General features: G+C 33.1%; 1 protein-coding gene across 1 annotated transcript; it reads right to left on the bottom strand.

The window, feature by feature from the left end:
• Positions 1-1,423: 1,423 nt before the first annotated feature.
• On the bottom strand, positions 1,424-3,439 carry LOC123301384 (piggyBac transposable element-derived protein 3-like). Its single transcript, XM_044884121.1, has 2 exons — positions 3,208-3,439; positions 1,424-3,132 (listed from the first exon to the last, which is right to left on the bottom strand). Exons 1-2 carry the CDS (start codon positions 3,419-3,421, stop codon positions 1,424-1,426), a joined length of 1,923 nt encoding a protein of 640 aa, XP_044740056.1. The 5' UTR covers positions 3,422-3,439.
• Between the last annotated feature and the right edge of the window lie 9,095 nt (positions 3,440-12,534).

Genomic DNA, 12,534 nt, shown 5'->3' on the forward strand with positions numbered 1-12,534 from the left:
ACGTCGAGGTGTTTAGTAATGTCAGAAATTGCTTCCTGATTTTTTACAACCGAAGTTGTTAACTTATGTGTCAGGCACGCGAGTTCCTTAACAAATAGGGAAGTTTGTCTTATCGGAGTCATAGGTTGCTTCCTTCGTCTGGTTCCTTTTGACACTGGCGTCGATACTGGAGACGATACCTCGTTTGTTGGAGTAATATTAGTGTCCGGATTTTTCTCTGCCATTATTAGTATATTGTAAAGTATTTCAAATTTTAATGTAATTTAAACCCAGGTACCTAAAAAAATTTTAAACGCATCAACAGTTCCAAAAAAAAAAATAAAAAAAGGGAAGTAACAATTTGATTTGTCACCAGAAACCAAAAAAAAAATAGTATGACAGGCCAAAGGCAAGGAGTCAGATTTCACAAACACCATGTGAAATATCTGCTACCAAATGAAGCAGAAAAAAGAAAAAACAACCCTTGTAGGGGTTCAATCTGCTATAACGGAAATTTTAATAATAATCAAAATTTCTAAAGATTTAAAATCTACGTTGAAATATAAAAATTGACAATAAAAAGGTGTGTGGGCTAGGGTGTCCCTTATATGACAAATTTTTTTATTTTTTCAAAATTTGAAATGCATACCCTCTATATTTTTTATAAATGCTAAAACATACTCAAATATGAAATTTCATCTTTCAAGCATGATCGCAACCCGTGCCGACCGAGCTACAAAGTTTATTAAAAATTATGTTCTGTCCGGATATTTCGGTCTGCTGTAAAACTAATATAATTGTAACAAATTGAGTGAATAAAAGTTAAAATATAATAAGATAAACATTAATCTTTATTTAAAAACATAAAATAATAAAAATCAGCTAGGGTAACTTCTCTTTAGTGTAGATTTTTTACAGTCCGGATACAAATTTCTATGTTCCTGGACACAGCGCAACAAGAATTGTTTTTGCTCTTCTTCAGCCGTGATAAGTCCGTTAAAATCTTGCATTAATTTGACAGCCCTTTCGGCAGTGTCATTTACAACCTTCAAACGACTTATTCTTTTTTTTGCTTCCAGAAAAGCAGCATTATCATCCCAGGAAGATACATCTTCCTGAAGAAAACTATCGTCGATCTGCAGTCGGGATAGTAATTGTTTGCTCTTTTCTGATACAAAATCATCCAGCGTTTTATGTGAAAGAAAAAAAAACAAGTTAACCCTTAGATGCGCGAATTTTCTATTTTGTTAAAAAAAAATATATTTTGTAACTTAGCTTCTATACTTACAGGGAAAAATATTTAAAAAAAGATTGACTTAGTTTTTATGTAATTTTTTTCATAAAATGTGTTGGTTGTTTAAAAACCACATTGCGCATTTAGGGGTCATTATGATGTATGAGTAAGTAAAAATCAAGTGATTTTTTTTATCTATATTTATTATGTTTATTCAGTATGGTACTTATAGTAACAATTTTTCTGTTTGGTGTCGCATAAAGATACCTGACATTTTTCACACTTTTTAAATGTGTATCCAGTACATTTGGGGTATTTGCATCGTTGCTGTTTTTCTAACCAAACTGACCAGTGTGATGTTTGGTCCAACCTAACATTTTTAGACGGAACTGACTGAGCTGATGTGCGACTCCTCTTCATTTCAAGTTGAGCCTGTATACTGCTGGTACTGGGACGGCCACGCTTGCAACCACTGATAGGCAACCCAGTCTGACACAATGTCTCTGCAACGTCTAATCTAAATTGAGCTAAATTTAACAATTTGCTGGTACCCAGTTGATTGTGCACTTTCTTGTACATTACCCATGAGTTGATGACACAGAGGTCCAAAAAGTGGTAAAAAAGACGCATAGTCCATTTCCTGCTCTTCATCGTTATGTGATAGCGTCCTATAAAAGAATCTAACAGGTCCACCCCTCCCATGTGAGTGTTATACTCACGAATTATTTTGGGGCATGGGATCTCAACTCTTTCTTTCCTCCTTTTGTCGAATCTTGATACAGTGGTGGCTGGTTCGGCACCTACGTAAGTTGAAAGAAGATTGACAGGCTTGTTATCTTTCCAAACAACTGCGCTCACTTCAGTACCATCTACATTCGCTACGTTCTCTTCGTAAAAACCCCTTGCAACATTTTTTTTCATTATTGTTCTTTTATCTGGTAATTTAGAATTTCGTACGCGGTTTACCCGAACTGTCCCTAAAGAATATATTCCTTCCTTGGCCAAATAGGTGAGAAGCGGCAAAGAAGTATAAAAGTTGTCGAAATATATTATGTGGTTTACATGACGAGGTACCATTCGAGCCAACCTTATGACAGTGTTCCCAGATTCTCCTAAATCTGGTTCTCCTGGTAAAGATGCAGTATTTTTATTGCCTCCTCCTGCATATAGCTCAAATTTGTGAGCATATCCTTGCAGACTGCAGATAAGGTACAATTTGAAGCCCCACTTGTGTGGTTTGTTAGGCAAGTACTGTTTTATATAGTGGCTCATTTTTGTAGCGCACATCTGCTCGTCTATGGATAGCCTTTGCTCCATAGGGACGGTGCCAAACACATGATTTAGTGTTTCGATAAGTGGTCTGATCCTATAGAGTCTATCATAATCAGGATGTTCCTTTGGGAGACATTTAGTGTTATCAGCAAAGTGAATAATCGATCTTACTTTTTCAAACTTCTTTTGTGACATGGTGTTTTTGATAAGATCATATCCAAATTTATCACTCCAATATAACCTTGTATTTGGAAATTTTATGACGGATGTAAAAACTAGTATGCCTAGAAATTTATTTAGTATATTTTCGTTTATAGTCTCTGGGTTAGATATTTGCTTTTGTGTGGCATAAAGGTTACTTTCGTAAACAATTTCTTTTTTCAAATTTGGAGTAAAAAAATATGAAAAGAATTCAAATGGTGTATTACAATTCAATAAAGCTTCTGGTATTTGAGTATTACCTCTAAACACAAGGTCATCTTCATTAGTAACGAGATTTCTTTTTTTCCATAGTAGGGGCCTGTTTCTTTGAGGTGCTCCTGGTATGCTCACTTCTTCATCATTGCTTTCTTCAAGGGGAGGGTCCTCCTGTTCTTGCGCATTTTCCGTATCCTCAGTAACTAATGGAGGATCTTCATTCATCTCATCTAATTCAATGTTTTCCAATTCATCTTCATTTTCAAGATCATTCATAAGCTCGTGAACGTTTCGGTAATAATTACCTTCATCCTCCGGTTCAGAGTCCGAACCATCCAATCCGTCTTCCGAGTCATCAAGTTTCTCTAAATATTCTCTTATTTCACTATCTAACAAGCCTAACGAGCGTGGCATGCTGAAAAACCCAAATAACACATTTACCATACATGCATAAAATACATACCACCAATGCGCACTGTTGTTTTTACACAACAAGCATAAATTAGGTCTTATCACCATGCTTTATGATTTTTTTTAATAAATTGTAAATTAAATATAAAATTAATGATATAACAAACAATTATACATATAATCGAATGACTTACTTGCGAAAATTGTGATTCAAAAACTGCAGCCAATTTTTGTTATCGACAAAAAGTTACGGATTGCCGCGCTTTTACATAAGATCAGATTTTATGTCAAAGCAAATGTCAAATTCAATTTTACCAACTTAAAAAATTATTCTTTATTCGTTCAGAAACATGTTAGTTCTATTTATTAAAAAAAAAAAAAAAAAAAACTGGTCATTTATCTATGCGTTTCATTTCGTTGTTTTTAAACTACACTGCGCATTTAAGGGTTAAATAACAAAAAACTCTTCTCTTTCTAAAGTCTGCTCCAAAACAGCACAAGCTCCATTAAAACGGCCAGTATTCGAAGCTGTTGTGTCGCAGCACATTATTTGTACTTTATTATGAAGGTTCCAGTCAAAGAGAGCAGTTAATACAGCTTTAGCTTGATGTTTTCCAGAAGAACTCCCTAGTTTTGGCACTGCAAGAAGCTGTTCTCTATCGTCAAATGAAGCAATAATTGGCAAACGTTCTTCTTTTGAACTTCGTACATCCATTCCGGGTAATAGTTTTCCATCCCAATGGACAGTGACTACGTCAGGTATATTGTTTTGAAAGTCAGTTTTTATTGCTTCTGCCCTGGATTTTCTCGTCTGAGTACGAATTCGCTGAATCGAAGATTTCTTAATAGGGAAATCATCGCTGCTCAGACCAAGCGCTTCTATGACCGCATGAAGAATGTAAACGGAATCTCTTATGCTTAACTGGCATCGATCTAAAGCTGCGACAAGTTTAGGTGTTATGAGATTCTTTCTACCTCTTTTTGAACTTTTTTCAGAGCAGGGAACGTCTGGCAAGTTGAGTTCAGAAATCGAAATCTGTTCTTCGTCCGAATCTTCTAGACATTCCAAGTTATTGTCCAAGTAGATGCCACATCTAATAACTATCTTTGTCTTACACTCCTTTCCTCTTCTTCTAATTGTTTTTGCCTAGCTCTTTCTTCTTTATCCGCCAATTTTTTGTCTATACCACCTAAACATCCCGGTCGACCTGGCTCTCTTTGTTTCTTTAAAAATACTTTGTCTTCCTCTATTTTCATTCTCTCAAAGGCATCAGCATGTGCAAAATCAAATAAGTTCTCGAGGTCAATTTTAAAATTATTTTCACGGCTTTTGAACGTAATTTGAGTTTTCTTACAATTTTTTTGCAGTTCTCTCCAAACATGATATAAATCAACAAGTTTCTTCACACAGTTTGGAAAAGCCTTTGTAGGAATTCTTGCTTTTTCCCAAAATATAATACACTCCCTAATCACAAGATTTGCACTTTCACTGACAGTTAGTTTGACTTCGCGAATATTGAAAAATAAGACAGCGAGAACTTGTCGATTAGATGGTAATTTTGCACCATTTATTTGATGGCAAGGCAGTCCGATAAGGAAAATATTTTGCTTATCACTCCGTAATTCAACCGACATCTTTATGCAATAAACAAGATCGCTCTACTAATCTTAAAAATCACTGATGAAATGGCAAAATAAACACGTATATACAGGTCACATCGCTATACCAGTGTAACTTGTATGGACAAGTTTCAATCGCAAATCGGCACGGGTTACCGTTTATAAAACTGACTAATATTTTTTTCTAGGCAATAATGGGTCATTTCTAAAGTTTTAAGAGGGTATGCGTAAAAATATTTCGAACTTGAAATTTAAGGGACACCCTAGTGTGGGCCCATAAAGTATGTGATAAACGATGTTCACACATACCCCCAGAGGAGGTGGATCTTCCACATGGTGTGCGGACGTAACCTCGTGAAATAGGGGTCGGCTTCACCGAAACCCCATACTCCGTTTTGGTGCTGTGAGAAAGATTAATAAATTGTATTACTATGTACAAAGGTCATTTATTTATCAACCCAAAAAATAAAAAATGTACAATTGTGAAATTCAAATAAGGTATTTACAAAACATATTACAAACCAAGATTTGGATTCTGTAGAAAGTATTGATAATACAATATCATACCATCTCTATGACGGTTTCTATATATATATACATATATACAAAATTAGTAAACAATTTACGAAAAGGTAAAAATCTTTCAGACTAAAACTACTTATATCACTACAAGTAATATTTAAGAATATTATTTTAACCAAAAATAATTAATATACAATTGGCTATTTGAATAACACGTGTCAAACCTTTAAGGTTATTTAAAAAACCAAAGGGTTGCGTTAATTTATAGAAAAAAAATCATATCTCACCGGAATAAAGGTAACACAAATTGTCACGATGGTTTTTAGTAAAATAATTCCATAATTAGTTTAATCAAAATGTAAATCAGAATATTTCTCCATTATGGATGGTTAAATTCCATTATATATATATACGTACGCCATGCGTACTTAGTCAATTAATTTGACATGTCTGTTCAAATGCTGATGTAAGAAGGAAGTACTCATACCTATTTCAACATGACCATAGCTAGGGCGAGTAGAGCGCCACTAGTCAGTAACTAAAAATACATATCTAACTTAGGTCTGTTCCAATTGACAGGTTTGAGACAGGTTTGAGATGAAATGCTTGTTCCAACAACAAAAATTTCATAACAGCACCCCAGGTTGTACTTAATTTGTTTATGAAGACATTCGCTTTTGTTGGATGATGGCGTATAACTCGAACAATAGGAAGCTCTGATTCCATTGTTGAATACGAAGGTCTTCCATTTCACAGACGAAAACGCAGGACCGTTGTCAGATACCACCACCGTTGCGTATCCATTTTGTTGAAATATCTTCTGCATCATCGAAATAGCCGTATCCGTCGTCTGTTTCTTGCACGGATATGCAAAAGCGTATTTACTGTACCCATCTACAACAGAAAAAATATATTTGTAGTTTTCGGGAGATTTAATAATAGGACCGATAAAGTCAACGTAAAGAGTATGAAAGGTGAATTCAGGAATGGAACTGCTCAATTGCACCTTATCATTACGTGTATAAGGTCTAATCGCCTGACAGACTTTACAGGTTCTGACATAATCCCTAACCTTTGCATACAAGTTTTTATAATAAAAGATTTTACTAATTTCACGGAACGTTTTAATAACCGAACAATGCGCTGCATATTTAGAGTCGTGAAAATATCTCAACACATAATTCAATAATGACTCAGGTAATAAAATTCGTTTTAGGTGATTCCTACCCACAAGTTTGAAAACTAATCCATCCTTGATGCAAAAATTAGGGACATTCATCTTAGCCTTAAGGTTGCGATAAATGATTTCACATTCAGGTGAATTTCGTTGTTCTTGTTTGATGGATAGAAAATCAAAATTCGTGTTGTTTATAACGTTCAAAGAGTCCAATTGAACATCATTCCGAATTTGTTCACTAAGCAAATCTAAATCAGATGGATCCAGAGAAGAGGTTATCTTTTTAATTAGAATTGCATAACCTGGGTCCGCGCTATGCAATTCTTTAATTTTAACAAATTTATCATTTGATTTTTGCTCTAATTTATTCTCGCTATTCACTATTGTATCATTTGATTCGTATAGTCTAGAGAGGAAATCCGCCATTTTATTATGCTCTCCTTTGATATGTTCCGGAGTGAAATCATATCGGGATATTTTAAGAATCCACCTGGACAGCTTATTGAATTTATTTGGTGTATTAAATATCCAAAGAAGAGAACGACAATCAGTTTGGAGAATGAAGTGGCGATCTGTTAAAAAATCTTTAAATTTATCTAAAGCGGTTATAACTGCTAACATTTCCAACTCGTGACTATTATACCTTAATTCTGCAGTATTCAATTTTCTAGAGCAGTACATAATTGGATGTAAACCATCCTCATATTTCTGAAGTAAAACTGCCCCCAGTCCAGTCGATGAACCGTCAGTTTGTAACACAAATTTTCTTTCAAAATCCGGATGTTTTAAAACTGGAGCATTAGTTAGAGCTTTTTTTAGTGTTGAAATAGCTTCCAGATGCACATTCGTAATTTTGAATTTGATGTTCTTTTTCTTTAAATCATTCAGTGGTGCTACAATCTGACTGAACATAGGAATATATCTGGCATAAAACGCAGCCGCTCCTACGAGCCTCATAACTTCTTTAACGTTTTTGGGTATAGGCATTTCATTAATAGCCTGAACTTTTAAAGGGTCAATAAAACGACCTTCAGCGGATATAACGCAACCTAGTAAACGTACTCTAGACATGCAGAAACGAGCTTTGTCTAAATTAATTGTGATACCGAGTGTTTTAATTTTAGTGAATAACAAATTTAAATGTTTTAGATGAGATTCGACGTCCGAAGAATGAACAATCAAGTCATCATAATATATTAAAAGAAAATTATGCCGAAATTCGGCTAAACTAGAGTTCAAAAATCTTGATAAGGCCTGGCTTTGAGACAGATAAACCGAAAGGGCAGCGATTATAATGCCAAGTACCGTATTGAGTGACGATTGCAGTAACATGTTTCGTGTCCTCTGATAATTTAATTTGGTGAAACGCGCTTTTCATGTCTAAAGGTGTGAAAACCTTCGAATTACCTAAACTGGCAAAGATATGGTTAATATTAGCTGAACTCATTGGATCAAATTCGATATGTTTGTTAAGGAATCTGTAATCTGCGACTAAACGATAAGAGTCATCTTTTTTTTTTAACAAAAAATACAGGTGAGCTATAATTTGAATTTGAAACAGAAAGAATTCCTTGTTTCACTAGCTGCTGTATATGTTGATCCAAAAGTTTAGCTTTATCAGGTGCTAAATAATATGGTGCTTTACAAACCGGAATGTTATCTTTCAACTTAATTTTGTATTCATAATCCTTAGCAAGGCCAGGGATTTCTGAAAAAATACATTTATATTTTTTTATTAAAGAATCTAACATTTTAGTTTGTTTGGCACTCATATTAATTTTGGCTTCACAAATCGTGTTAATAATTCGATTATTACTGTTAAAACCAGCAAAGGGAATTTCGATATTAGGTTCAAAATAAAATTTAATAACTGATTTAAAAAAATCGAGAATAATATTACAATGTTTTAGCGATGTAACACCCAAAATCGCGTCAAAGGGGAGACTGTCTATAATGTAAAAGTTTTGGTTCCAAGAGAATTTGTCAATTTTAAAGTGTAGATTTACCAAATTGGAACATTTTAAAAAATTATTACCAGGTAATGAAATTGTTTTATTAGTTGATTCAGTGATTATATTTTTATCAATAAGTTGTAATTTTTTTAGGGTTGCGGTCTTAATCGCGTTAATAGAAGCCCCTGAATCAAACAGTGTTAAAATGGGATAACCTAGAATAAAAATAGTTTGTAAAGGTAAAGAAGATGAATTTAAATTTAAATTAAATAAATAAAATTTAGGGTCTATTATTAGTTTTTTGGTTTTGAAATATTTGGTGATCCATTATCTTTATTGATCCGTTTAAAACAATGCCTAAAATCGTGATTAGTGCCTTTGCAATATGTACAAAAGTATTTGTTTGTAGAATTAGTTTTTTGTTGAGTTGAAGCATTTGCAATTTGAATTGGTGGCAACATTCTAGATTGAATTTCTTCCATTTTTGTGATCAGCCTTGACAAATCATTATAAGTTTCGGGTATTTGATTTAAACCCATAATTGTCAAGATAGCCGTATTGGCATGAGCTAAAATAATTTCAATTATCTGTGCTTCAGATAATTCTTTTAGTAGTATTTTACTGAATTTTATAATGGATGCAGCAAAAGTGGAGAACTTTTCTGTATCAGGTTGAGTTCGCCGTACCAGTTTATCAACCAATAGTTGCCTCGTCAAAGGTGGGATATAAATTTCGAGTAAGTTGTTTTTAATTGCTTCCCAGTCTAATGATCGAGCTATGCAAGATGCCCAGAAAGCTTGTGCATTTAACGCACATCTATTTATTAATGATTTTAAGAGCATTTCTAGCGGTAAAAAATTAATGTCGATTAAATGTTGTGTATCAACTATGAATTCCACAACTTTTTCTGGAATTGATATATCTAGAATAGTAACTTTATTAATGAACGAGTCAATACTCGGCTTAGCAAAAAAATTAGTTTGATGACTAGGTTGGTCTGGTCTTAAAGGTGAAGCATTGTTTGATAAACTGATCGTTAAATTGGATAAAGTTTGAGTTAATAGACTTATCTGTGAATTTTGTTGAAGAATTTGGTCTTGCATCACTGTCATTTGGTTTGCCGAAGTATTCAGTATGTGCGATGTAGCCGCCACTTGAGTCGAAATTGCTGCTATGTTGATTGCTGACGCAGCACTTGGTGTTGTGAACAAGTCATCCCGTGTTGGTGAAGGACCTGGTTGATTACCACCTTGACCACCTGGTAAAGGTTGCGGAGTGCCAGCAGTATCAGCACCTCTTCTTGTTGTTGGCATGGTGTTTTAATAAAATGTAAAGACAGATAGAAATATTTGACCAAATATGTAAAAAAAAATATATATTAAATCTGTAAATAAATATTATTAATAAATTAAAGATATAATAGAGTTTGATTTAATTCCCAATTGACAAGATAACTTTAATGAAAGGAAATTACATGAAGCCTTTTTACTTGCTACCATGTGAAAATAAATTTATAAATAAAATATATATAGGAAAAGTTCAGTATTGTTTAATTAACTTCAAAAATCTGAATTAAACAGTCTTACTATTATTACATCAAAACTACTATTACAAATATAAATACTATTATTACAATAGTTTATTATCACTACATAAAAAAAATCTATCTTTATTACAGTAGAAAATTTACTATCATTTTACAATAAACTCTCGTATAATACTTTAAGGATAAATTTGCCAATAAATATATATATAAGTCTATTATTTTCTTTTTAAAATACATCTATGAACATCAAATGTCAAACCAAAGAAAAATATGCGTAGTATTTTTAAAATTGAAGTGACAACCCATGCTTCCACTGTTTTCAAAAAAAAATAAATAAAATGTACAAAATAATACATTCAAACAAAATGTGACCACAGTTAGTGATATTTGTTATGTTTAAAGGTATCAAAAATTAATTAACCTAAAAAGTTTATACCACAGAAAATTGTATACTTTGGAAAAATATAAATTAGATTATAATAAATGTGTTGTATTGATTAAAAAAAAAAATATTACCTTTTGTTACATTGATTAATTCAAAAAGATACCTGACTTTTTCCTTTAAATAGATGAAAGCACCATAGTGGACCGTTTGCGAAACTTTAGCCAAATAAAAATCCAAACAAAATTTAATACATCTCAAGTTCGACAAAATTTCCATGCAAAAGAGAATGGTTCTCTTCAAAAAATTTGCGATAACATCTCGCAAGAGAAGGTGAGAAGATAGTCTCATCCTTGTCTAACAAAATTTGTTTTTATATCCCTGTCTAACAAAATTGTTTTATTTTTGTAGGTTCGAAAACAGTCGCTTGGTTAAAGAAAAAAATCAAGTACCCTTTATTAACAAAAAAAAATAATCTCAGAATATTTAATCAAAAAAAAAAAAAATTTTATAATATAATTAGTCAGCAATTAACATTATCTCATAATAACATAAATTAGTCAGCAATTAACATTAACCTATAAACATTTTTTTTTATAATTCCTATTTTCTATTATCAGTTCTGAAAAAAACTATAAATAGATCTAGTGACTAAAAGGTTAATTTGAACGGTAATCTGGTGGTCACCTTAATATACTTAAACTAAGTATATGAATAGCCTTAATCTAATGATAATGTTAAATAAAACTAAATTTTAAATCTATCACATTTTGTCTGTTTAGTCTGTTAACAACGACTATTTAGAACCTAAATCTTAAATCAAGCACGTTTTGTCTGTTTAGTCTGTTCACACTGTCACACTTGTCCAAGAGCTTGATCACTTCAGAGTTTGGATGCTGCTCAATGCTTGCCAGGTATCTATCACTGAAACGCGCAATTTCTTCACTTCACGCTGTGGTCACTTCGAGACTTCGGTGAATATCGTCATTATGTACATACCACGGGGAATCACTAATTGTTCGCAACACTTTTGATTGAAATCTTTGCAGGATTTCGATATTACTATTGCTAGCACATCCCCATAGCTGAATGCCATAGGTCCACACAGGTTTAAGTATTGTTTTATACACTTTATTGTTCAATGATAGCTTAGAATTTTGTCCCAAGAGCCAGTATAAATTAGAAAATTTTAAGTTTAGCTGTTTTCTTTTCGACCAGATGTGTTTACGCCAAGTAAGTCTTCTATCAAGGTGTATACCTAGATATTTGACTGTGGAAAACTGACACCGTTCATTATAACAGCTGGACACGTTTCTTTTCTCAAAGTGAACGTTACTTGAACGAATTTCATCTCGTTAACTTGAATACGCCACTTATTCAACCAATGTTGTATTTTATCGATACTTGTCTGCAGTTTTTGAGTAACTGAATTTGGATCTACATCAATCGATAGAATCGCAGTATCATCCGCAAATGTAGCTGTTACGTTTGTGTCATCGACCGGTAGATCCGCGGTATAAATTAAATAAAGAGTTGGGCCCAGAACACTGTCCTGAGGTACACCAGATTGGATTGGAAACAAGTCAGAAAGTTCTTCTTGAATTTTAACTTGGAAGTATCTGTCTTCTAAGTATGATTTTAAAACACAGAAATAAGAACTTGGGATTTGATGTTTTAATTTGTACAACAGGCCCGGATGCCATACCTTATCAAAGGCTTTGCTGACGTCAAGGAATGCTGCTGTACAATATTTTTTTTCTTGAAAACTTTTCGAAATCGTATTTACTATACGGTGCACTTTTTCTATTGTGGAATGTTTCTCACGGAACCCAAATTGGTGCTCAGGAATGATTTGCGACTCTTTTAATATTACTTTTAGTTTACTTAAAAATAATGTTTCGAACAGCTTAGACAATGTTGGCAATAAACTGATAGGTCGGTAAGATTTAACTTCGTTGACCGGTTTACCAGGTTTAGGAATTAGTATAATTTGCGATATCTTCCAAAGACACGGAAAATATC

Source organism: Chrysoperla carnea, chromosome 5 (assembly GCF_905475395.1).
Source record: "Chrysoperla carnea chromosome 5, inChrCarn1.1, whole genome shotgun sequence".
Classification (NCBI taxonomy): domain Eukaryota; kingdom Metazoa; phylum Arthropoda; class Insecta; order Neuroptera; family Chrysopidae; genus Chrysoperla; species Chrysoperla carnea.